The 27,945-nt window shown below is 40.3% G+C and overlaps 1 protein-coding gene across 1 annotated transcript in view; it reads right to left on the bottom strand.

Moving 5' to 3' along the window:
• Window positions 1-19,938: 19,938 nt before the first annotated feature.
• Rgs22 (regulator of G-protein signaling 22) overlaps window positions 19,939-27,945 on the bottom strand; it is a 99,287-nt gene continuing 91,280 nt past the window's right edge. The window contains exons 24-28 of the mRNA XM_013012450.1: window positions 23,680-23,769; window positions 21,040-21,133; window positions 20,840-20,923; window positions 20,682-20,726; window positions 19,939-19,981 (exon numbers count right to left, since the gene is read on the bottom strand). Coding sequence (XP_012867904.1) covers window positions 20,722-20,726; window positions 20,840-20,923; window positions 21,040-21,133; window positions 23,680-23,769 — 273 coding nt within the window. The 3' untranslated portion in view covers window positions 19,939-19,981; window positions 20,682-20,721. The remainder of the gene's footprint in view (window positions 19,982-20,681; window positions 20,727-20,839; window positions 20,924-21,039; window positions 21,134-23,679; window positions 23,770-27,945) is intronic.

Below are 27,945 nucleotides of genomic sequence, written 5' to 3'. Positions count from 1 at the left end.
TTCCCTTCCCCTCCACAAATTATACCAACCTCAAATACAGTGAAAGCAGGGGTTATACCATGGGGAAGGGACATACAAAGCAACAAAGAAATAATCTTATAAATGTGTTAGAAACAATCATTTGAATACATATCTTAGGGTTCATTTCCCTAACATCAACTTATCTAAAGGAGTAAACCAGAATACAAGGGGCAAGTTGTTTTCGCCCTCCACTACCTTGTAATGAACAACATATTTGTCTGCTACTCCATCCTGCCACAAGTGCAGAGGGAATTTTGAGCAGATTGGTGATAGAATTTGATTATTTTTGTATTCCTGTAAAGTATGTAATTAATTTACTGTTTGGTGCCTAGCAAGAGCACATCAAGAATCAGCAATATAGATTAATGTTTTTCAGAGGAGGGGGGAGGCACTGGTGGTTCACACTTGTAATCTTAATTATTCAGGAGGCTGAGATCTGAGGGGTAAAAAAGGACACAGCACAAGCATTAGTTCAGCTTTGATGAGGTCCCCTTGGTTGTGTCAACAGAAAATGTATAGTGGGAGCACAGATGAAGCCAATCAGTTGATGATCCAATGGCTAGAGTGGGACCCAGGGGTCTAGTTACTGTTTTCTTTTAATTAAAGATTTATTTTTGTTATCTTTAAGTAGCTGTACAAAGGAATTGCCATTTAACAAAGCAGTTCATGAGTAATGCATCTTGATCAATGTCACCCCTTTCAACATTCTCACCCATTCCTCCTCTACCCCCCCTCCCCTCACTCTTCTTAATTTTGTAGGATATACATTGAATTCTTCACTGAATTCTCACTTTCTTCTCCTTCTCACTCATTTACTCCTTTTCCCTTGACTCCATACCACCCACTTTGTGGTGTTTATTTTGCTGAACTTTGACTTTGCCTTTCTAAGGAACTATGCTATTTGAGCTCTCCCTAGAGTTCATATTTCAATTAATACATTTGTATACAATTATGTATCATTCAAATATTTACTTATATGTTTATAAGCTAAGTCTAGTTTCCACATATAAGAGAAAATATTCATCCTATGTCTCTGGCCTGACTTACTTCACTTAACAATTTTTTTTAATGTCTTTCCATTTCTTTACAAATGGTATGATGTGGATGTACCATTTTTCTAATGGATAAGTAAAATTCCATTGTGCACAAATGCCACATTTTCTTGGCCCATTTTTCCATTGAGGGACATCTAAGCTGATTCCATACCCTGACTGTGGTGAATAGTGCTGCAATGAACATGTTTGTGCTGGTGGCTTTACTGTAGCCTGGTTTATAATCTTTAGGATAAATGCCTAGGATAAATGCTGGATCACAGGGTACTTCTATGTTTAATTTTTTGATGAACCTCCATACTGCCTTCCAGAGTGGTTGAACAAGTTTACATTCCTACAAGCAGTGTATATTAGGGGTCCTTCTGAGCCACATCTGTTTTCTTGATAATGGCCATTCGAACAGGAATTGAGATGTTGTTTTGATTTCCTTGATGCCAGAGATGTGTCTATTGGCCATTTGTACTCCTTCTTCTGTAAAGACTCTCGTTAGTGGTGCTGTGATACCATGATGATCCTGATCACACCTTAGTAGGATATGCACTAGTCGGTTGTTGATTTTTTTTTACTTTTTTAATTTTTTAAGTTCTCTGGATATTCTGGATATTATGCCCTTGTCTGATGTGTAGCTGTCAAAAAAAAATCTCCCATTGTGTAGGCTTTCTTTTTAGCTTATTGGCTATGTCCTTGGCTGTGCAGAAACATATTTATCTCTTTCTAACTACTCCTTTACAAGAACTAATTAGACTCCCTGGGAACTATATTAATTTTTTCTGAGAGCCATTCCTTGGCCCATGACTTTTTATTAGACTCTACCTCTGAAAAGCCCCACCATTCCTTACGTAGCCTCTCTAGAAGCTTCCAAAGTGCATGAGTGCTGGGAACAAAGCAGATCCAATCATAGCAGCAGCAGCCACCTCCCTGCCTTCAAAGCCAGCTCCCAACCTACTCCTCCTCTCACCTTCCTCCTTCAACCTCCATGCTTGTGGTTACATAGGGCCTACCTGGATATGCTTGCTATTTTAACATCACTTGATGAACAACTGTAATTCTACAAGGAATTAGTCTTTGTCACATAACATAGTATAATTCAGGTATTAATAAATAGACCTTTTTGAAGGATTGCTATTCTGCATTCCCCCTGAAGATGTGTATAGAGATCAGCACAGTGTCACAAACACTCTGATTCTCCTTTCAGTAACACAGCAGAACTTACTCCCCTGCATGTCTCCCTTTGTCTCCTCAAAAGTACTTTTCTTCAGTGGTGAGGATTAAACCTAGGAAGTCACACTGGTAGGCAAATGTTCTACCACTGAGTTCTACTCCCAGCCCTTATGGCTCCTCCCAAAGTTGAAAAGAGTCATCTGACTTACCTTGATGCAATATGAGTAGAAGTGACAAAGGTATCTTCTAAGTAGAAGCTTTATAAGCCTGTGACTCACCATGTCCTCTGTGTGATCGATCGAGCAATGAGCAAAGTCTTCCCAAGTAGCTTGTGCTGGCTGGGAACAGCAGCTGAGGAAGGATGCCCACCAATATACACCGCCTCGCCAAGGCCCACCAGCAAGAGGGCCAAGTGACTACAGACTGAGTCGCAATAAAAAAGTAAATCTTCTCTTTTAAAACTTGATTTCCTTGGGTATTTTGTGACAGTGGAAGAAAACTAACTAATGCAGTTCTACTTGGTACATCCTGACTGGCACAGAATTTTTTTAAAAATAAGATACCTGTTTTAGGAATATCTGTATATGAATGTTGAGACATAAAATGAATAATAGGAATAATGAAAACGTGAAAAGAAAGTGAGGATAGTAAGGTGGCATGGGAACTAAACTATATTGATCACCACAGTATATTGTAAGTCGAAGGCCAAGAGGAAGTGGGGAGGCCCTGCCTTTCTGGGTTAGCTGCATTTCTAGCTCTAACCTTTAAAGAAGCTGTGAAGATGCCCCAAGTCTTCAAATAGAGTTGTATTTTAAGAATTGTCCAGTCAGGCACCAGTGGCTCAGGAGGCTAAAATCTGAGGATCACAGTTCAAAGCCATCCCAGGCACAAAAGTCCGTCAGACTCTTATCTCCAACTGTGGTTCAAATGGTAGAGCGCTTGCCTTGAGCTGAAGAGCTCAGAGACAGTGCCCAGGCCCAGAGTTCAAGCCCCACGACCGACAACAAAAAAGAATTGTCCAGCGGCTGTCCTAAGGGAACTCTAAACGTTTGTGTACTTTTACACGCCGAAGACGCCATCAATACCTTCACCACTTCAGGTGGAATATTGTGTTCTAGGGGCCGATGGATGGACACTGGAGCTTGAGTGTGGACCAGGCAATGTTTTCTAACCTCTCCAGGGACCAAGTGGCTGCATTACTACTTTGTAAACCATACGTAGTGCCTAGAAGTGTGCAACAGGTTGTCATGTATGTTTTCATTTTGCTTCCTCAATCATCCCATGAGATGAGCAAAGATTCCTAATTTTTAGATAACCTAGGGCTGTAGTAGAGAAAAAAACGCTTTGGTATTAGAATCTAGAGCAATATGAGGGGTTGTGGAGATCCCCTCTGGAAGTACAAGTCTACCCCCAAAGGACACCTCATCGTGACCCCTGGTGCTTCTTCAAGCATCTACTTACCATCCGCTCTGCTGTCCGCAGTGACAGAAAGGGTCTGCTCCAGGAGCCCCAAGGGACACTGCCCAACTAGTTCCTGCTTCCATTTATTTTAGGAGAATGCTTTCTCCTCCTCGATCCTGCTTACATGCGCTAAGAGGTTATGTCCTCAGACTAATACTGAGGAGGGCTGGTGATCCTTCAGGCATTTCAGAGCCAGTAGTAATTGAAACAGTTTTCCCAGAACCAGGCTGATTTCAATCACAGAGATGTCCTGGCCTGATACCGGCTCTTAGGAGAATGAAGCTTTGTGAAGTTAAATGAAAGAATCATGTTAAACCTCAGCTGCATTAAGAATATGCAGAGAGCAAATGAATCAAAGTTTCCTAGATGAGAATAAACAACTAGGAGATAGGGGAGGAAATCCTATACTTTAGTTCCCAAGAGGATACAATAAAGCCAAAAGATATAAATTATCTAAGACACTTGATAATGGCTCTTAGATTGCAAAAACAATGGGTCTCTGGGTAGTTACTCAGTATCCTACTTTGAAGTGTGTTTATTTTAATATATGGACACAGTGAATGAATTAGATGGAATAAATGAAGGTATCTTCAGCTTCCAAATGCTCTGTAGAGTAGTGGGGAGTGGCCGCCAGGAAGACACAGCTGTTTAAAGCCTGTGTGCCACATTTAAAACTTGGGGCCTCTTGGCCTGGTGGCTCACACCTATAATCTTAGCTACTCAAGAGGCAGAGATCTGAGAATCATAGTTCAAAGCCAGCCTGGACAGGAAGGAAAGACCGTGAGACTCATCTCCAATTAGCCACCAAAAAATCAGAAGTGGAGCTGTAGCTCAAAGTAATACCAAAAGAGCTCAGAGACAGTGCCTAGGTCCAGAGTTCAAGCCCATGACTGATCAAAAACAAAATAAAACAAAACAAAAACAAACCTTGGGACCCCAAGAGAACCTTACAGGAAGGACCATGTCACCCACTGGAACCAGAAAAATGAGTAGATCTAGCCCCTTGGTCCACCATCCTTTCCACATTTGCCTTTAGCCTTCTCTGCACTAGATTACAGCACATGAAGGATGAGCCTTTCCATGTGTGATATTTTAAACTTCATTTTCAAGAATAAGCTAAACCAGCTGGTTCATGGTGACTCAATCTATAATCCTAGCTACTTGGGAGGTAGAGATCAGGGGATCTCAAATTGAGGCCAGCTTAGACATAAAAATTTATGAGACTCCATCTCAACTAATGGATGAGCACTGTGAGGTGCTCTTGTATCTCAAGCTACCGTGAAAACACAATAGTTGGGTACACTGGCATATGCCCATCATTCTAACATCAAAAGGAAGCATAAATAGGAGGATTGAAGTCCAGGACCCCCCGGGCATAAAATGAGAGCCTATCTGAGAAGCAATTAACATAGAAAGGGACAAGTAGAGTGACTCACCTGGTAATGCCATTACCTAGCCATCTAGAGGACCTGAATTCAAACCTCAATACCGACTCCCTCTGTCCCCCTAAAATCCTCTCACTGTAAATCAGAATATATTTACTGAATAGTTTCTATTTCCCTGTATCTGTGCCAGGAAAAGATAAAGATGTACAAAACATAGCTCCCTAACCCCAGTAACTAATAAAGCTAGCCCCGAGCAAAAGAGCTCAAAGACAACTCTCGGGCTCTAAGTTCAAGCCCTACAACTGACCAATAAATAAATAAAATTTAAAAGCCCTTTAAGTGGCAATAATAAAATAAAATAAAACGTAAGTATTTCTCAATGGGGATGGCACCTCTCCTTGACCTTTGATAATTCTCTGTTATTCCGAATGACTAAGTCATCTCAAGGAACTCCAGAGGACACTTCCCAAACCAGTGGACTAGTTCTTAGGCTTCAGTTGAGTTGGGGTGAAAGCAGCTGTCCTCCTGGGCTGGCCTGAGAACAGCTAGAACCTCAGGGAATCCCAGCTGGCTGGTCAGTGGCTGACACTTGAAGTTCCCAGTTCCTAGAACGCAGCCTAAGTGCTGTTGACAGAGTAAAGGAAAAGAAGAAAGGAGGATTGGGAAAAACAAGACGTAGGGTTACTGCCCCAGCATAGAGGACTGAACTGTGAGCTCTTGTGCCTCTGTCTCTCTGCCCCTGTCTCTGTCAATGTCTCCCTGTCTTTGCTTTTCTTTGGAGCTAGCATGGCATCTCTGATGTGCAGAGAGGTGTCTGTATTGAATATTCTGCCTACAGACTCTGCAGGAACTCCGCTATTTCTAGCCTCATATTTTTGCTTTTGCTGCAGGCTCTGGAATTTCTGAGCTTGGGAGCTGTGTCGTTTCCTCCGTTCTACCAGCCACCTCGCGTCAGTTCACTGAGATTTGCTCGCTGCTCCCCATTCAGTACTGGCACCATCACTCATTTTCAATCTTCAGAAATTTGTCCCAGTTTCTCTGGTCAACTGATGCCCTCTGTTTATTTTTGTGGGTTTATAACTTTAGCCTTTACAGTAATTTTTAAGAGTTGGGAAGCAGAGTAGCTACACACATGTGCTTAATCCTCCATATTGAATTACCAGTGAGAGAGTGTAGTTTAGGACTTTTGCCATTTCCTGCTCTCTTCTTCTTCCTGCATTGCAGGCTCCCATCTGGGATCGTTTCTGTTCAGCCCTGAGAACTTCCTTAGTATTTCCTGTGGTGCAGAGCTAGTGCCAGCCAAGTCTCTCCACATTGGTTTGCCTTAAAATGTCTAAATTTAGCCCTCAGTTTTCTGAGGGTTTTTTAACTTTTTAAATTTTAACTTTGAAGCTTACAGAAAAATCACAGGAGTGGCCCAAACAACTACGAACTATCCTCTTATTGGTGACATATTAATAGTTAACATTTTGCCATATTTGCTTAATTGCTCTGCCTCTCAAAGGGTTTATATCACACACACACACACACACACACAGAGTGTTTGAACCATTTGAAAGTAAGTTGCAGGTAGGATAAACCAGACTTAGTAAATTCACAGTGACAAACACTCACCAAATCCACAGATTGCACTCAGATTTGACTGATTTTCTTAATAAAGTTATTTTTACCTCCCTCCCAGCTTTACCCATGCTGAACTGATGAATTTAAGTTATATGTCTCTATAGTGTACAATGTGATCACTTAAAATCAAATTCAAGCTGAGTGCCAATGGCTCACGCCTATAATCCTAGCTACTCAGGAGGCTGAGATCTGAGGATCACAGTTCAAGCCAGCCCAGGCAAGAAACATCCAGGAGACTCTAATTAATCACACACAGAAAAGCCATAAGTGAAGCTGTGACTCAGGTGGTAGAGTGCTAGACTCAAGCAAATGAAGCTCAGGGACAGTGCCTAAGCCCTGAGTTCAAGCCCCAAGACCAGCACACACACAAAAATCAAATTCTTTTTATTTTGTTGGTCATGGCGCTTGAACTTTGGGCCTCGGGGCTATCCCTCAGCTCTTCAGCTCAAGGCTAGCACTCTCCCATTTGAGTAAAAACACCACTTCCAGTTTTCTGGTGGTTAATTGGAAATAGAGTCTCACAGACTTTCTTGCCCCGGTTGGCTTTCAATCACGATCTTCAGATCTCAGCCTCCTGACTAGCTATGATTACAGGCATAAGCTGCCAGTGTCCAGCAAAAGTTCATTTTTAACAGATACATAAAACATAAAAATTATACATATGAAAGGGGTAATGTGGCTGGGTGCCGGTAGCTCACGCCTGTAATCCTAGCTACTCAGGAGGCTGAGATCTGAGGATCACAGTTCAAAGCCAGCCCAGGCAAGAAAGTCTGTGAGACTCTTATTTCCAATAAACCACTAGAAAACTGGAAGTGGCATTGTAGCTCAAGCAGTAGAGCACTCGCCTTGAGCTGAAGAGCACAGGGACAGCAGCCAGGCCTGGAGTTCAAGCCCCACAACTGACAAAAAAAAAAGGGGGGTGGGGTGGGGTAACGTGATGCTTTGAAATATGTCTACATTGTGAGGTAACTAGATAAAACTAATTAACATAGCTATTACCTTACATACCACTTTTTTGTGTGTGAGGAGAACTTTTAGGATATGTTGTGTTAGCAATTTTCAAGTGTCCAATGCATTATTACTGATAGTCACTATGCTGTATAGAACTCCTCTCCAACAATGCTTGATAAGAAATGTTCTCATTATTTTGCCCATGTAATTGTAACCCTTCTGTATGGTATTTTCACAATAAAAAAAGAACTTATTCCTCCTCTCAAAATAAAACTTTGTACCTATGGACTTACATCTCTCCCCCTCCTCAGCTCTGCAGATACCACCATTATACCCTGTTTCTGAAAGCTATTTTTTAGATTCTATGGGAGATCACATGATGTGCCCAGCTTATTTTTGTTTAGTATAATGTCCTCCAAATTTATCTGTGCTGTTGCAAATGACAGGATAGCATTCTTTTTAAAGGCTGAATAGTGTTCTATTCAATGTATGTATATATACATATATACCACATTTTCTTCATCCATCCATCCATCATTGGAATTAAGCTGATCCTGCAGCTTGGCTATTATAATGCTGCAATGAACATGAGTGCATACATATTTCATCAATATGCTGACCTCCCCCCCTCCTAAATTCCAAGATCATGTGGTATTTCCAGTTTAAATTTTTTGAAGAATCTCCTCTTTCCCATAACTGCTGTTGTAATGTTTATTTGAAGTCTAGGATCCAATTCAGGTTGCACATATATTTAGTTACCATGTCTCTAATTCTCTTCAATCCAGATGAATTCTTCTTTTGGCTCTTTTTCATACCTAACTTCTTTTTTCCTCCAATACTAGGTGTGAACTCAGGCCTCCACACTGGCTAAGCTGGTGCTCTGCCACTTGAGTCACCCCTTCTGCCGACGTTTTCACTGTGTTGTGTGTGTATGCCTGAGCTTGTGTGTATATCCTTGAGCTTGAACTCAGGAGTTCTTGCTTACATTGGCTTCTTTATTGTTAATTGGAGATAAGACTCTCAAGGACTTTCCAGCCAGGTTGGCTTTGAACTGTGAGCCTCAGGTCTCAGCCACCAGAGTAGCTAGGCTTATAAGCATAAGACACCAGCACTCAGTCTTTCACTAGTTATTTTGGAGGTAAGATCTCACACAAACCCATACATATTTACTTAACCATGCCATTACAGTAAATTTTAGTGATTATTCAGAAAATAACTTCTGCATTTAAAAGGTTGACTTTCTCACCATATACTTTGAGAATTAGAGACTGATTAATTCTTATTTGACCAGCAATACTAAACTACACCCATAAATATCATATTATCAAATAGCATCTTAACCAAGAAAAAAACCATGTATTCAAAGTAAATGTATCTTTAGTCGAAGTACTATCTTAGGAAAAAAACAAACTTCTTTTTTTTTTTTTGGGTCCAGTCGTGGGGCCTGAACTCTGGGCCTAGGCGCTGTCCTTCAGCTCTTTGGCTCAAGGCTAGTGCTCCACCATTTGAGCCACAGTGCCACTTCTGGCTTTTTTTTTGCTTATGTAGTGCTGAGGAATCGAACCCAGGGCCTCATGCATGCAAGGCAAGCGCTCTACCACTGAGCCACCTTCCCAGCCCCCAAAAAACAAACTTCTAAAGAGATTATCCACTCTATTGCCTACAAAAAATAGGCAATGCTAATATAAATATCAACTGAGAAAAACAATTTGCTCAATATAAGAATTAGATTTTAATTTTCTCTGATACTGCAGCAACAATCTGAGCTGGTCTTTGGGAATCAGAGGGAATTAAGGGTGGAAGGCACCATGTTTTTATGATATAAGCAGAAGCATTATAAGCATGGACTTATGATCCAGTTATATCACATTCAAAATACTAACTTTTGCTGGCATTATATATTCATAGAACAATAGGGTATATAAAAATCACTTAGTAAATCTGAACAGCATCACCAGTATTATCATCATGTTAGTAAGATCGAGATGTCATTAGTTGTGACCACGGTTTTGTCATTCACTTTGCATAAGAAGTAGAGAAAGAGCCTACTACTCATGGCACATGCCTGTAATCCTTGCAGCTCAGGAGGCTTTAGATCCATCCAGAGGATCTCAGGATCTCAGCCTTGGATAGAAAAGTCTTCAAGACTCCATCCCCCAAAATAACCAGCAAAAAAGCAGGGCTAGAGCCACAGTTCAAGTGGTAGAACACGAGCCAAGCAAGACTGAGATTCTAAGTTGAAGTCTAGGTACCACCAAAAAAGAAGGAGGAGGAGGAGGAGGAAGGAGGAGGAGGAGAAGAAAGGAAGGAAGGAAGGAAGGAAGGAAGGAAGGAAGGAAGGAAGGAAGGAAGGAAGAAAGAAAGGAAGGGAAAATGTGAACATACACTACCTCATGTGAGGCCTTTCTCCCCACCATCTTTAGTATAATAGGAATATTACTATCAGTGACACGAAGCACCTGAAAATTGTGGTGTTTTAGTAAAAGTCAGAGGACAGGCGCTGGTGGCTCAAGCCGGTAATCCTAGCTACTCAGGAGACTGAGATCTGAGTATCACGGTTTGAAGCCAGCCTGAGCAGAGAAGTCCCCATAAGACTCTTATCTCCAATTAACCACTCAAAACCCGGAAGTGGCGCAAGTGGTGGAGCACTAGCCTTGAGCACAAAAAATCTCGGACAGCCCCAGGCCCAGAGTTCAGGCCCATGACTGACAAAAAAAAAAAAAAAAAGGAGAAGTCAGAGAAAAGTATTTTTTAAAAAATAAACTTTCAATTAAATGTTAGAAAAATCAGTACATGACATCTTGGAAAAGGTATTTTAAAATTATGAGGAAAATAGCCTCCCATGAGCCACATGCAGGTTTTGCTCTCATACTTTTAAAAATTGTTTTGGAACCAACTGGTCATTCTTTTGTGTTTGCTTGCACAAAATACAAGGGTTATATTAACAGCTGCCAATCAGCGTTCAAGGTAAATGTAGTATAAATTATCTTTTCACTAGCTAATTATGGATCCCCAGGTTCTTGGAAGTATGTGGGAATCATATTCATAAGAAGATCTCAAGGGACACATAAACCTTTCAAATACTCCAGGAGTTGGACAGTAAGAGATTCTGGCAAACAGAGCTCGGAACTTGGCAGTGTAGGTTGCTAAATCTACAGCATGGATTCACAAAGCATCCTTCCCATCTTCTTCGGTTTGTAGACGGCCAACTGACATAGCCAAGTGAGCTATGTTATGTGAACATAACAAAAGGCTTATGTTCCAGGTTCAATGAATTTTGCGCTTCAAGAGGGGTTTGTCTTTTCCTCTTTACCATTAGAGTAGTGTTAGAGAAAGCCAAGAGCCTGGAAATGGAATCATAACCTCATGATCTACAAATGACAGGGATTATAAAAATCACCTATTCATTCCTTCAAAGTTTTACACTTACTAAAAGTTTGGGTCCTACATGCTGCTCAAAACATCCTAAATTGACATCTACTGATGGCAGTACAAAATGGCATGCAGGTAAGCTGATCTTAGCATGAGATATATAGCACTCAAAGATCTGCTAAAGGTTGGGCAGGCAAATTAACAGTAGTAATTTTAGGCTTTTTAAATTTCAGCCAAAATGTGGTATTTCATACCACTAACTTAGATTTATTAAGAAGTTCGTCACAGCTTCTTCACATATCAAGTGACAAATCTGAGCTTTTTGATTGTTCCCATAAGGGTTCCCAGGCAGAACAAAAACCTATGGAACTGGAGTCTGTTCCTTAAATTAGTATGACTTAATATTGTCATTAGAGATCTACGGCATGTCAAACTACATGCTTTCCAACTAGAATGCTGTTGTTTTCAGAATTATTTGGGGACTTTTAGAATTCATAAAATGGCCTGTTTTTACTTTATTATTTTACTTGAAAAAAATAGATCTCATATTTCTGTCGCACTGAAAGTTCTGAGCTTAGTGATTAATAGTATTGGCAACAGATAAGAGTGTCAACAGTTCTCCCTAAATGCATTTTGATTAAATATGTTTTGATTGAGTGCATTGAGAGTTCCGTGTAAGATGCATTTTGCCCTGTTTGATATGGTGCTAGACATGGTTTAAAAAACCGCAGCTATTTTTTCCCAGCAGGAGGCATGAGATTGCTAAAATCCTCAGCCTCCACAACAGTATTAATTAGTGTGTTTCACCAACCAAAGCTGTAAGGTCTGTAAATGAAATTCTAGAAGGGGCATCAAGCTAGAACAGGATATGGAAGCCAAATGGAAAACATGAACCAATAAAAGAAAAAAGCTCAACTAGTAAGAGGTCTAAGTTTAGTCTTTGAAGTCAGTTCAAGTCCTGCATGCTTTAATTCTGATGTAATCTTAAAATGGTGGGTACAAACAAGAACTCAGAAACAGCTTTTGAAACTGTTGGACCACCTGCGCATGAGTCAGTTTGCTGATGGCTATAATGATTACACCGTGGTCTTTACTGAATTGTATCTGAATTAAAAGTCATTCTCTTTGCGTTGAAATATAATAACGAAGTCTTACCCAGAAGAGCCATCCTCCAAATACGCACACACCCCACATTTACAAAAGATTTTACACAGTATGTTACATTTTGTTGATAAATCAAATTATTTGTCTCAACAGCAGTAATGCATAAGCTCTTGCACGCAAGCACATTCTTCCTGTGTGACAATGTGTTTGTTCCTTGTTTGGCCTGTCATTTGTCTCAGTTCACATTTTAGCTATGAGATGATTGCTTTTCTGGGTACAAGAATATTTTTCTAAGAAGAGATAATTCTCTCGATTTGAAAAAAATTATATTTCTGGCAGGATGAGAATTTCAAACACATATGGCATGAAAGGGCTTTGCCCATAATAGTCTTAATGGACAAAAAAAATCCACTTCCATTAAAAGCACACTCTTTGAAATGTGTTCTTTTGAGCTATCAGATTTTAAAAATAAATTGTATGAAAAAATACACTTATCTCGCTATCATAGTTTTCTTTCCTTTCCTTCCTTTTTTCCTTCCTTCTTTTTCTTTTGTCCTTCCTTCTTTTCCTCCCTCCCTCCCTCCCTCCCTCCCTCTCTCCCTCCTTCCCTCCCTTCCTTCTTTTCTTTCTTCCTTCCTTCCTTTTTTCTTCTTTTCTTTTTTCTTTCAGTTGGTCATGGAGCTTGAACTCTGGGCCTGTGTACTGTCCCTCAGCTCTTCAGCTCAAGGTGAGCGCTATACCATTTGAACCACATTTCTGAGTGCTTAATTGGAGATAAGAGTCTCATGGACTTTCCTGCCAAGACTGGTTTTGAACCGCTATCCTCAGATCTCAGCCTCCTGAGTGGCTAGGATTACAGGCGGGAGCCACCAGCGCCCAGCTCTGATTAACGTTTCGTGGACCCGCAGAATGCTCTCCTTGGACTGGCCTCCCGCATTGAGCTTGTAAAGCATTCCTTGGCCTCAGTTATGGTTCGAGCAAGCCCAATAGCAATACAAGCACGCGGCAGTCTCTGCAGTCTCTGCTCTCAGCCCCTCTGGACTCTTCAGCCCGTGTCTGTATTCTCTATCACTAGCTCAACCATGTCTCTCTCTGTCTTGGAAACCAAACGCTTGAATGAGACTTTATTGAGGCCTAGACTGCAGCCCCGAAACGTGTGCCCAGGAGCGAGTCTCCAGAGTGCCCCCAGGACCGTGAGAAGAGCATCCTCCACGCCCGCCACACGCGCACATGGGCGGGGAGGTTTTCCTTCTTGACCAGAATGAAGACTGTTCTGGGGTCACTACAGGTAGGGTCTTCTAAGGTTATCTGAACCGGCCTCGCCGGAATGATGACCTCTAAAGAGCGAGACAATCCATAGAGGCGAGGCTAAAGGTGACGAAAGCATTTTATTTACACTATTGACACCAGAAGGGGTCCTGGGACTGCCTTGTCCTGGGCTGCATTCCCAGAACCCAGGGCAGCCTCCACCACCAAGCCTCCATGGGCAGCCCCGACCTGTTAGCCGGTCTGCAAACCTCCAAAGCTCCGAGGGCGGTTCCTTCCTTCCCCTCCTCCTCCTCTGCAGGCCTCTCCACCCTCCACCGGCCTGCCCTGCCCTGCCCTGCCCCGGTGGGCGACTCTCCACGGGCCTCTCCGGAGGAGGCCCCGATGACCCCTGGGGAGGCTTGCCCTGCCCTCACAGGCCTGCTCTACTCCAGCAGGCTTTCCCTGCTGTCTCTCTCCCCCCCTCCCCTGTCTCTCTCTCTTTCCCTCTCCCCTCTCTCTCTCTACCCCCCCCCCTCAGAACATGCAGCCTATCTATAGGCTGCACCCCTCCCCCACTCCAACAGGAGGAACCCGCTCATGCTGCTCCGCCAAGCTGCCAAGCTATCGTGATAGATTTACCACCTGGGGCTCGACGCCCCACCCCCTCCAGCCGTACGCTCCGCCCCTTCGGCGGCATGCCCCGCCCCTCCGGCAGCTCGACCAGTGGGCGGTGAAACATTCAACAGTTTCACTGTCATAAATTCATAGAATTTGTTCTAGGAATATTAACCTGAGTTCTCTACAACATAAGTAAACTGAGTTTCAAAGAGATTAAATCCATGGCCCCAAGTCAGAATGGCAGCAACAGATACAGACCTGGAAACAATTTCTGCTGAAACATACATACCAATTGATGTATTTTTGAAGCAGAAATTTCACATAATGTTAAAGAGTATGTGATAAGAATGTAAAACTCATAAGTTTTGTGTATTTTTCAATTATATGGCAAATAAAAAGATACATTTTTTAAAAAATATAAACTAGTTGTATTTTAGTACCAAATTTACTTCTACATAAGACTTAATCTGACCCAATTGGCCAAATTACTTTGAGGTTACTTTACAATTTTATTTCAAAATCTATTTACCTCAAGCAATAATTAAATGAGCTCAACTTTCCCATGTGTTGAAGTGTATAAGTGGACACAGTGTGAATTTGTGTGACTTTTAAAAAGCTATGACTCTTTTAGAAGTGAGCTTTATTCTCTTTAAGAGACTTAATAAACCAAGATCCACATCAAATGAAAAAAATTGAACATGATTAGAATTTATTTTATACATATCCAGGTCAATGTTAAGGACACTGAAATATATGCTACACTAAGCAAAGAATTTAAGTTTTATTAATCCAGAAAACATTGGCTGAGCAACTCCTTCAGGCACTCCGCTTCTGGTGATTATGAGGAGAGAAGGAATGATTCAGATAGACAGGTATTTACTATATCCAATGAGTTATCACTGGTTAGAAGATATGATTTTGGAGGAACAGGTACAAAACTTTAAGATGTTATGAAACTATTGTTCATAGCTCCTACTGTAACCAGAAATTTCCAAAAATGAAAGTAAAAATGTCCAAGTCTAAAGCACTGGGTCTCAACAAGGATGATTTGACAAACATTTAAAGAAACTTGAGTTGCTACGAGTGAGGCGGTGCTACCACATAAGTGTGTGGAGGCCCAGGGACACCATCACCCCACCCAGGACAGCCCTGCATGGCGAAGAATTATCACACTAAAAATGCTCATCACACCGGGCTTCAGAAACCTCGGCCCAAAGTGAGTTACTGTGATTTAATAAGCATTCATTTCTTCTCTGGAGACCACCTACAGGTGGACTTTTAGAAGTACAAAAGATCATGTGGCTAGAACACAGATTTGTACTTCACATAAAATTGCCACATCATCTATATAATTCTAAGAATTACTAGTGGTAGATTGTTGTGAATGCCATTATATTGAAAGTTTTTTTTAGGCAGGCAGCGAATTTTATCTTCTAGGTATTATATAGTGGAGATAACTCCCTAATTTTTCAACAAATATTTAATGAAATATGAATTTCATTTTTGTTTTTTTTGTTTGTCAGTTGTGGGGCTTGAACTCAAGGCCTGGGTGCTGTCCTTGAGCCTCTTTGTACTCAAGGCTACTGCTTTACCACTTAAGCCACTTCTACTTTTGGAGTGGTTAATTGGAGATGATAGTCTTATGGACTCTTCAGTGATCCTCAGATCTCAGCGTCCTGAGTAGATAGAATTACATGCGTGAGTCACTGACACCCAGCTGAACATGTACATAAAATACAATCTGTGTAGCTAATGCTGCTATGGCACGATGAGCAGAGTACAGGGTAGAAGAAAGGAAGAGTAATAATGCCAGTCACCCTTTGGCACCCTGGGGTAAGTGAATATCCCAGAGGAGCAAGAATGCTCCAAATGTTCATATGACAAGACTGGAGTGCCTTACATGTATGTCACATTTAATAAAGATCTCTCTCTCCTCTCTCTCTCTCTCTTCCTCTCTCCCTCTCTCTCTCTCTCTCTCTCTCTCACGTCTCTCTCTCTCTCACACACACACACAATAACAGGCTTACCAATTGTCTGAATAAACATTTAGATGGAAACATCATCTGTGAACCTTAGAAGGATCATTCTGAAGACAGTTGGAGAGCGGCCGGACCAGAGAAGAGATGTATAGTAGGCCTAGATCCAAGATAATAAGGGTCTGGAATAATCATTCAATCATAGGGAAGTAGAGGAGAAGAACCAAAAAAATATATATACAAACCAGTAGAGCTGCAATCAAAAGACACTAATGTAAGAAAATTTCCTCTAGCAGCAAGAAATGGAGATGAGTTTGTGCCTTAAGAAGCTTTGAGGGTAAACCAGTAATGAATATATAAATATTAATCATGTAACAATTACCATCAACTTAATATGTTTCAAAATAAAACCCTTCAATTAATAAATTAGCCTTCCTTAAATTTTAAGAACAAAACTGACTACTCAGGACTTTTAAATACAGATGTCAGGCCACACTCTAACATGTAAAGTCATCATGAACATTCTCACAACAAGAAAAAGCTGGACCAGGGCTGGGAAGGTGGCTCAGTGGTAGAGCGCTTGTCTAGCATGCATGAGGCCCTGGGTTCGATTCCTCAGCACCTCATAAACAGAAAAAGCCAGAAGTGGCGCTGTGGCTCAAGAGGTAGAGCGCTAGCCTTGAGCTTAAGAGCTGAGGACAGCGCCCAGACCCAGAGTTCAAGCCCCACAACTGACAAAAAAAAAACAAAAAAAAAGAAAAAGCTGGACCAAACTAACAATTCTTCTTGAATCCAAAAGAACTAGAGAGAGAGAGACAGCAGAAACAGAATCACACCAGCATCTATTGCCAATGTCATAGGAACACAAAACTACAAATAATGAATTGCTCCAGGCTGAATGAAGGCTGGTTTGAGAATGAACACTTCTGAGGGACCAGTCTTAGGGGAGCCCCCACATTTCCTTGATAGAAACTGTATGAATTCTATCATGTTTTTCCATGGCGACGAGAGAAAAAGCCTCTCCTGCTTAGTAGAGGGAGGAGTAAAATAACCATTTAAAAATATACTCTGAGTTCTCAGTTTTTCTTAACAAGGCCTGCCCTCAAAGGGGATGATCCCACTGGCTAACAAAGGAGGGTTGCACCAAAGCTCAAGCAACCCGCCCAGCTGAGGCTCACTACAACACCCAGAACTACTCATGGACGGGGTGGTACAGAAATGGAGGGACTAAGGAAAAACAAATGTAGCAGTGGTACTCACTGGACACTATATTGAAAATTAACTATACAACTTGTGTGTGGGGGAAACCTGGGGGAGAGCAAGGGAAGGGGTGACATTGTCCAAAAAGAAATGTACTCTTTACCTGACTTACATACCTATAACACCTCTGTATAACAATTTAAAAAAAGAACTAGTCATGCAACTAAGAAACATTTCCTAACCATCAAATCTGAATGGAGATTAGCTTTAAGAGCTTCAAGCAAACAGCAGAGAAGACATAAGGATATAGAGAAAAATTTGGGCTCGACCACCACAGTCAACGCAGTATCAGGTAAACACAAAACCTCACACTAAGGGACTATCAGTTTCCTTCACCTGATACATTATGTATTTTTTTAATAAGAAAGAAATCACAAGTCAAGTGAAAAGGCAAAACACAGTCTGAAGAAATATAGTAAGCATGAGAAGCAGACTCAGATATGCAGAGATGTTGACATTATCAGGTGAGAAATTTAAAACAACTGATTAATATGTCAAGGCTTTAATCTTTAAAATCAGTCAATATTCAAGAATATATGAGTAGTGTTTTTTTAAAAAAACTACTAAAATAGAAATAAGAGCATCTTTGATGAGCTCAGCAGCCTAGAAACTGATGCAGTCATAACTAGTGAGCTTGAAAAGAGATCAGTGGAAATGGTCAAAACCTAGATGCCAAAAGGAAAATGAATGAAAAAGAGAAGAATATCCATGACCTGTGAGACAAAAACAAAAGGTGTCAATCTGTGTAATAGAAATAGTAGAAGAGAAAGAAGAATGACAGTTATAATGACAAAATTTTCCCAAATTAATGGCCTCAAACATAGATCCAAAAATGAAAACACCACCAAACAGGATAAGTGTGCAAAAATCTACATTCCAATGCAAGAAAATCAAAGACAAAAAAAATATTAAAAGAAGCTCAGAAGAAATTATGAAGCTTACTGGAAAAATAACATTTAGCTTATCTTCAGAAACACATAGCCGGGCTGGGAAGGTGGCTCAGTGGTAGAGCGCCTGCCTTGCATGCCTGAGACCCTGGGTTCGATTCCTCAGCACCACATAAGCAAAAAGAAAAAAGCCGGAAGTGGCGCTGTGGCTCAACTGGTAGAGTGCTAGCCTTGAGCTGAAGAGCTGAGGGACAGCGCCCAGGCCCAGAGTTCAGGCCCCACGACCGGAACCCCCCCCCCAAAAAAGAAAGAAACACATAGCCAGGGAGAGAGTGGAATGAATAGTTTCAGCACTGAACAAACAAAAACAACCACCTGCTAACCTCAAGTTCTGCATCTTGAAGTTATCCTTCAAAAGGAAAGGAAAAATAAGAACTTTCTAATCCAAACAAAAATGGGAGGAATTCAAGTATACTGTCTAGTAAGAAATGTTCAAAGAAGGTCTTCAGAGAGAAGAAAAATTATGTTAGAAACTCAGATTTATGAAGCTGAAGAGAATTTGAGAAGAAATATGTATATGTTTGTTTTTTTCTTCTTGGTTAACAGATACTGGTTTGCTCAGAATAATAACAGCCCTGGTGCGTTTGGTAACTATGGCTGGGTAGGAGAGATGAATGGTGGCAGTGTGACTGCAAAGCAACTGGCAGCACGTGGGTATGGAGTACATGTGCTGCCTGGCAGCAGCGATCACGCTCTTTTTAAGTGAATGTCTATGACTTGGAATGTACACTGAAAACTCTGGGGAAAGCAATACCTTTAAAAAGAAGTATCACTGCTGCACTGATAGGAGGAAAAATACAAGCACATAAAATGCTCCAAACCAGAGGTGGTGAAACAAGAATAGAAGACAAATGAAAAACGAAAGACAAAATGAAGAAAGATGGAAGACAAGGAAATGAATCGAAAGCAGTCAGGAACCTCATGGGGTCTATGGGAAGCATGGGGAATATGCCATTCCAATGACTTTAAAAGGTATTCCAAAGCCGTGGATTTACAAGGAAGATGATCTCTCAAGTATGTCTTCTGATACTTTCTCCACTTAAAATGTCTAACTCCTGCCTGGCCTGATGGTGCACACCAGTAATCCCAGTATTTCAGAGGCAAAGAATGGATGATTATGAATTCTAAGCCAGCCTGAGCTACCTCACAAGAACCCTTCTCAAAACAAAACATAAAACGTCAAACTCCTATTTGGAATGGCAGTTGCAGCTTGAAGACACGGGATGTTATAAGACTGGAGGTTCATTGACTTTAGTCTGGTAAAGTTGGGTGTCTTTGGTGTTATGAGGTCCATGGATGCCCCTGCTAAAGTAATTTCCACATTCTCCATTCCCTCCAGGAACAAGTATGGGAAGGTTCTCTTTTTTTTTTCGACAAATTCTCCTGCAATTTACAAGTACTTCCTTCCTAACCTAACAGTGTGTGTCAAAGAAAGATGTGTAGAACACTTGCATGAGATCTTCTGGGAGCGGAGTAAGGAAGGAGGCCAGCCAATGTCGCAGGTAAGTCCACTGGACACAGAAGTGTGAGAACCACTGCTTCAATATAGTTCTTTCCCAGAGGGGCCTTGGTTTGGAAGGCTGTTCCCTTTATGTTTTGGATCAATTTATCATTAAGAATATTCACATCTCATCATCACCTGCTGAACTTACCTACTACTCAGATACAGTAAATGTTCAAGAAATATTACTGAGGGGCATAATATCACATTACACTAAAAGCTCATGGCAATCATTTTATTCTAGAGTAATACAGGCCATAAAAATCAACCACTTGAGCTTCTTGTGTCAGTGAAAGAATTCCTGTAAAAGAAAAACACATGGGTGAAACATAAACATGTATACAAAATGTAAACAATGATGACAAATAAAATAGTTTTCATGGCATCAAAAAAGCACTATCCTAAATGTTGGGGTCATTATAAGGTCTAAGAAAGAGGGTGGGGGAACTAGGAGATGCCTAGAATCTAGTGTCTAGACTAAAGTAGAGGAGAGGAAAAAACAAATGAATAGACTGAGAACATTGAGGTCTACCTCCCCAAAGCAGAAAACCACATGTTCTGAGACATCCAAAACTAATCTGCAATACAGGAGTTAAGAAGGACCTTCTATGGCTTTCTTCAAGTACCTGCCAATGGGCTTCGCACAGTACATCGCACCACTAGAAAGGCCTTGTTAAACTTGAAGATTAATATACAACCAAAACTCTAGAAGTGCATGAATATCTGTGTGGGAGTTTAGTTCTGGCTTGTTCTTTGTGAGAGAAAATAATTGCTAATAAGTGAATAGAAGCAAACAATGATTCCTCTGGGAAGGGATTGTTTGTCCAGAGGGCTTACCTCTCAGAAGGAAAGCGAGCTGTTTCTGCCCATTGATTTGCTCTGTGTGTGTGTGTGTGTGTGTGTGTGAAGGGGTACTTGTACATGTGGTATGTGTGCAGATGTGTGAATGTGTAGAAGGATATGTGTGCAGAGGGCTGAACAAATCTCAGCCTAGGACTTACCTTGGGGATCAGAAGTGGATGTGATCACAGTAACATATGGTTACTCTAGAAAAGAGAGGAGATGCCAGTTACATATCTTAGCTTGTCCTTGACAGAAGAAAGAAAGTTAGAGGAATAAGAAAGATAGAAATGAAAATGGACTCTCACTGGAAACTCACTCTGGAAGGAATGGAGAGACACATTCTTCTTCAAAGTCATAGGTGAACCAGTAGACTTCAAAAAATTTGTGAGAGATGTTGTACCTGCACAAAGATAAATTAGAAAATCAGGAAGATAATCATGAGAAAATTCATAAAATTAATCTGTGATGGAAGATAACAAAACAATTGTGCTTGCACATACAAAGAGCAAAAGTTACCTGTGAACATCTTCCTTTCCAGATCCTCTTGGATTTTAAGAAGAATTCTTTCCTGTTCCAATGCTTCTATGTACTTTGAGTAGCACCAGGTTGGCTAGGAGAAGAATTTCTTATGTTAATTCTGGAATCTTTTCCCTCAAGAAATAAACTGAAGGTAAAACCACTTATTATCAGTCCCTTTGTTTAAAATTAACATATGACATATTAAAGAAAAGTGCATTAAGCTGGATGTTGTTAATCCTAGTTACGTGGGAGGCTAAGATGTGTGAGGATCATAGTTTGTGGGCAGCTTGGGCAGAAAAGTTCTCAGGATCTCTTTCTCAACCCTCCCCAACTATTATTTTAGTAGAGAAGCCTAAAATAGGCAGATCATGCCCAGGTAGGAAGCAAGGTCTTCTCTCAAGAATAACCAATGCACAACAAAAGGTGGGGACATGGCTCAATGGTACAGAGCCTCCTGGCAAGGAGAGGCCCTAAATCCAGAGAAAAAGAAAGGGAAAAAAATGCACCTAACACAAACTGTACTAGTATGGATTTTCAAAAACTGAATTTACCTCTAACTGGGTACTACAAATCATCCTCAATCTCCCTTACCCACTTTCATAAGAATGTGATGAAGTGAAGGCACCTTTCCTATATCCTTGGCCTCAACCCTGACGAGACATTGAGCTGGGAGGATGGCAGCACCCATCATCCTCAGCGACTCGTCCTCACAAAGCTTTGCAGATGTCTTGATGGTTATTCAGTCAGCTTTACATAAACTTATTTATGAATGTAGGTTCTTATGAAAGATTAAAGTCTTTTTAAGGGAAGATAATTTTGCATTTGGATGAATTATAATTAATCATGTTAATTTGAATTCTTTACCTCCCTCCCTCCCTCCCTCCCTCCCTCCCTCCCTTCCTTCCTTCCTTCCTTCCTTCCTTCCTTCCTTCCTTCCTTTTCTTTCTTCCTTCTTCCCTTTCTCCCTTTCTCCCTCCCTCCCTCCCTTTCTGTCTGTCTCTGTCTCTGTCTCTCTCTTCCTTTAGCGCCAGTCCTGGGGCTTGAACTCAGGGCCTGAGCTCTGTTCCTGATTTACTTTTGCTCAAGGCTAGTGCTCTACCACTTGAGCCACTTCCAGCTTTTTTATCTGAGCACTTTATCATAGACAACAGTTTCACAGACTTTCCTGCCTGGGCTGGCTTCAGACCGCAGTTCTCAGGTCTCAGCCTCCTTAGTAGCTAGGATTACAGGTGTGAGCCACCAGTACCCAGCAATTAGAATTCTTAATGTGCAGGATTAATTAGAATTCTTTGTGTGTATGTGTGGTGATATCAGGGCCTTATATTTGCTGAGCAGAAGCTCTCACTTGAACTTCTCAGCCAGTTTTATTAATGTGCAAAATCTACCTGAAACAAATTCGTATAATAGCAGGGAGGTACATTTGTAAATGGTAGTATATGGTTATTTTACAAATTGCTAGACTATGTGTATTTTAAGTACAAAATTATAATGATAAATAGTATAATAATTATTCTGTTTATCAAATGCCCAAGTATTTCAGTTTTCTTCAAAACTCTTGAACTATCTAAGTCTTGATTATTCTCAATATGCTCATCATCATCATCATCATCGTTGACATCATCGCCTTTATCGTCATCATTTCCCTTTTTCCTTTTTTGTCAGGTAAGTAAGCAGGCTCACACAGCACACACACTCACACACATGTATAAATATATACAAGCACATATGTATTTATATGTGCCTACATATAGATGTGTAGACACACATAGACATATTATGTGTGTATAAATGCACATATATGAATATGGATATATACATATACATGTGTACAATGTATACTTGTTTATGTGTATATATGTATTTATTGAAATAAAACCTACCAAATACTGTTTGAGAATGAGTATTAAGAAAGGCTATAGAGTCAATCAAAATATATTTATCCATGGAATTATCACAAAGAACACCCTCCTTGCATTGATAATGTATGCTAACAGAAATGTAAACATAAAAATTGTAAATGACCTAGTTGATGGTTATGTATCAGGCAATTTTATGACCACTTCAAAGAATTAGGAAATTGAGACTTGGATTGAGAATGTGGTTTAGAGGTAGAGTGTTTGCCTAGCATGCATGAAGTCCTGGGTTTGATTCCTCAGTACCATATACACAGAAAAAGTGCAAAGTGGTGCTGTGGCTCAAGTGGTAGAGTGCTAGCCTTGAACAAAAGAGGCTCAGGGACAGTGCCCAAGCCCTGAGTTCAAGCAAAAAATAAAAAATAAAAAGGAACTGAGACTAAGCCTTTGATACTCTTCTGATACTCTTCTGTCATCCCTTAACATAAGAATACAAAATCTATTTAGTCTATCTTGTTCTATTATAGCTTAGTGATCCTTTTCAATATAATTGTCATTTCAATGTCTACAACTTAAATTTTCTGGTATTTCAAAGAGTTAATTTTCTTGATTATATTATCCACAGTCAGTTGAAATTTTAATGCCCAATAAAGGCTCAAGGACATCCTCTTACAATCCCTCTATTGTAAGTTTAGCGCTGCTTTCAAATAAGCACACTTCTAGTGTTGTTCAGGAAGTGCATCGCTCTAGAGAGGTAGTTAAAGTTGTTCCCTCATATGCTTACCTGTCGGCCATATGCTTGCAGACCTAAGCTAGATTCACTGGGTAACACAGTTTTGGTAGCAGACATTATGGTACTTGGTTTGGCTCCAACCTATAATTAAATTAGATTAGATTATTCTAAGAAAGGATAATGCTATGTTAATTTAAACTTTCAGTTAGGCAATCATAGCATCATACAAAACGATACACACTGGGTGCTACATTTGAGATTTTACCAAGTTACCATCACTTTGATCTTTAATTTTCTTTCAGAGGAATACAAAAGCACTTTAAAATGAATGAGATAAATGATGAAGTTGAATGTTAAAGTCCTTCCCAAGTTCTCACAAACAAGAAAAACCACAGTAAATATTTTCATAAACAACCCTCCAGACATCTCATTAGGAAAAATACATAGGTGTATAATCTGTAATTTTAATAAACATTTCTAGTTTATAGCATAAACTTCATACAAATTGAATGAAACTCTATGTGCTCTATTCAGATCTGGTTTTTTTTCTCATGTAAATATGTTGTATGTAGAGGGATACAGAGCAGGAATGCCAGCAGGCATTTCACTGCTCACCAGCATGTGATATTTGTCACACAGAGGGCAATAAAGCCTTTGGAGGATGATGGCATGAAGAAATTGCATAATCACTTTCAATGGTTAAATGGCTTTATAAATGCTGTGTCATTATTTTTTACCTGTAGCTGCTCTGCCTAATGCCTCTGATGAGAAACTTCCATCATCTCTAGCTATATTTTAAAACTACTATAGATGATATCGCATGTACATCTCTGTGTAGTTGTACTACTTTTCTCTTTTATAATAATTTCTAAAAGTGTGTTTGTCAATTTAAAAAAATGATCATGCTGGGAATTTAGCTCAGTGGTAGAAAACTTGCCTTGCATGCATGAGGCCCTAGGTTCGATTCCTCAGCACCACATAAACAGAAAAAGCTGGAAGTGGCACTGTGGCTCAAGTGGTGGAGTACTAGCCTTGAGCTGAAGAGCTGAGGGACAGCACCCAGGCTCAGAGTTCAAGTCCCACAACACATATTTTAAACAATGTGTGTCATCAACTGATGTTTAAAAAGAACCAGTGGAGCTCAATCTTTAGTTCTAGCTATTGAACTAGCATCTAGAGATCATGGTTTGAAGCCAGCCTAGGGAAAAAGGTCTCTTAGATTTCATCTCCCATCTCCAAAATAACCAGCAAAAAGCTTCACTGGAGGAGTAGTTCAAGAAGTAGAGTGCCAGTCCAGCAAGTGCAAATCACATGTCAAGCCCAGAAAAAGAAAAAAAAAAGGAAGGAAGGAAGGAAGGAAGGAAGGAAGGAAGGAAGGAAGGAAGGGAGGGAGGGAGGGAGGGAGGGAGGGAGAGCGAGAGGGAGAAAGGAAGGATGGGAGGAAGGGAGGGAGGAAAGCAAAAGAAAGTACTACTTCTTATTTTCTCCTATGATATATGAGTTTATATACATTTTTTTTCCCAAAGTAGGCCTTGCCAACATTTTCTTCTTTGCTAGTCTTCATATCTTTGGTTACTAGCAAGGTTAAATACCTTTTAATGTTTTTAGACATTTGTATTCCTTTTGCAAACTGCTTGTTAGTACTTCTTGCCCAAATTCCTGTTAAGAGTGTTTATCTTTCCTCAGATTTATTTTTACAACTTACATCATACATTACGTTTCCCAATTTGTCTTCTAGTCTTGTTTATTTTTGCCATTTAAAAGTTTAAAACTTTTATTAGTTAAATCATTGTCATCCATTGTTAATGAATTTTATACTGACCAACTACTTGATACTGAACTAAGTGAAACTTTTTCATGGGATTCTTTCTCCTACTATAACTTCCTTCAGAATATGAAGCTCTAGCTGGGCTGGAGTTCACATCTGTAATCCTAGTGACTCAGGAGACTACTATCTAGAGGATCATGTTCAAAACCAGTCCAGGCAGAAAGATCTGAGAGACTCCATCTCCAAAAAGCCAGGCTAGAGGCATGGCTCAAACTGTGGTACCAGCAACAATAAAACAAAGCAAAACAAAACCCAAAGAGCACTTAAAATTATGTAATAAATTACAGACAGGTGCAAACAGTAAATCCTCTTTTGCAACTCAGAACTCATTGCTGAATATGAGATTTTGGTACCTGTAAGAAGGAATATGATTCCTACAAGAGTTGGCAATTTGAGGGTTTGTTAACACTCACAGGTTGCCCTGAGAATAAAGTTGATGTAAAAAGTAAAAATGTATATATAGTAAAATAGTTTGCATATATAATGTCAATTAATCCTCTCAAATCATTAATAATTTCACTATTGGTTGCTATATGAAATTGAGGTTCAAAGTTAAGAATCATGCTCAGAATTACCTTAAGAAATCTCATGGTTTACAAACACATTTTCTTCCTCCCCTTCCCTCCTTTCCTTTTCTATTGTTCTTTTCTTCCCATTTTTTTGTTTTTGGTGGTACAGAGGGTTGAACTCAATGCATTGCTTTGCAGGTATGTTCCAAACAACAACAACAACAATTGGTTTCTTACATTCATTTTTCTAGCATTTACTTTCCATGGAATGAGCATCCGCTACTACATTAGTCTTCCTTACTTTTCCCACATGAAAATAAATGACATTTGTAAAATCTGCAATTGCTAGTAAGTGATGCCAGTGTGTATATTGTATAAAATAAGAGTATTTAAAAGCAGTTGGCTACAGCGACATACACCTATCATCTCAGCCACTTGAGAGGCTGAGGCAAGAAGATTGCTTAAGTTTGAGACCAGCCTGGGAAACAGTAAGACTCCATTTAAAAACAGAAAGGAAAGAAAAGGAAAGGGAAGGAAAGAAAAAGAAAGGGAAAGGAAAGGGGAAAGGAGAAAGAGGAAAGGAATGAAAAGTATCTGCAGGCTGAGATCAGGATTGCAGTTCTATACCAGTGCAGGCAAAATAGTTCCCAAGACCTATAGCAATAGAAAAAGCTGTACATAGTGAGAGCTGCCTGTCAGTCCACCTTTGGTGGGCCAGCTAGTTCAGGCCAGCCTGAGCAAATAGTGAGAACTTAATCGAAAGTAACCAGAGCAAAAAGAGCTAGGTGCAGGGCTCAAGTGGTAGAGTATCCATCTTGAATTCAACCCCTAGTATTACCAATAAAACAAACAAACAAACAAAAAGCAGCCAGGTGTGATTCCAGCACTTGGGAGCCAGGGGCAGCATGACTGCAAGAATAAGGCTAGTTTGGGTCACTGCATACTGAGACTCTGAGTTAAAAAAAAAAAAAGTATTCAAAGTAGAATTCCATTTTTTCTTTAGAGTATCCACTATACAAGAGTTTCTTTTCAGTTGTCAATATCTGTGCTCTGCCAGTTAAGTTACAGGAACCAATGAGAACATCAATTAAGGGCATTACATTTCCATGCCCAAGCACAAGGTACATGCTATAAACATAATCCAGGATTCTCTGTAGAAATGGAAGTAGTCTAGCCAATATTCTCAGTGTGTCATTCTGCAATTTTAATATTGGATATGCTACTCAGGAATTCGTTATCTATTTATTCAATCCCTGATTTATTAGGGATTAATTATTGGTCATGTGCTAGGGAAAAGTATAAATGCTTCTGCAATACATCATAGGCTGTTTTTGAGTCTCTCCATCATGCTCACATGGCAGCTGGAAAACCCTGGCTGTGGGACAATAGCAGTGTGCTTTCTAAGGTGGAGCATCATAGCAGCGGATGCAAGCAGCCAATGCTGCCCAGGAGAGAGAGCCAAGGAAGCCTTGGGTAGAGACTTGGCCCAAGAAATTGTATCTGGTGCTTAGAAGCTGTTTCTAAAAAGCATTTGGGCCCACAATATAACTAAAAGGAGGGAAAACCCTGACATTTCCGCCTTCATTTTGTGTCTCTCTTACAATGGGTCAGACTTGTGTTTCACGCTGATTGTGGGCATGTTAATCATTCAAGAATGTAAAACCTGCTGACACCCATCCCATCCCCATCAATGCTGAAGATACAAAGATAAATGGAGGAATCTACTACCAGCATTTATGATGTCCTGTTTTAGATCCCAGAAAAAGTATCTGTAAGTCTCCAGTTGTTTTCCTATCCCGATGATTCCAGGAATGGCAGAGGTTCACAGACAGATGACCCCGTGATGAGATCACCCTCAAACAGGATGATCACTTCATGAGAGCTAGATGTCCTCCCATCCACCAAGACTCTCCTAAGGCCACTTTCCAGAACCAGAACTCTGATAATGATCAGATCACAGTGCCACCAGGACTGCTTAAA

This window comes from Dipodomys ordii, unplaced genomic scaffold (genome assembly GCF_000151885.1).
Source record: "Dipodomys ordii isolate 6190 unplaced genomic scaffold, Dord_2.0 Scaffold17, whole genome shotgun sequence".
Taxonomy (NCBI): Eukaryota; Metazoa; Chordata; class Mammalia; order Rodentia; family Heteromyidae; genus Dipodomys; species Dipodomys ordii.
Note: the sequence above shows the minus strand (reverse complement) of the source record. Positions and strands in the feature narration are given on the sequence as shown.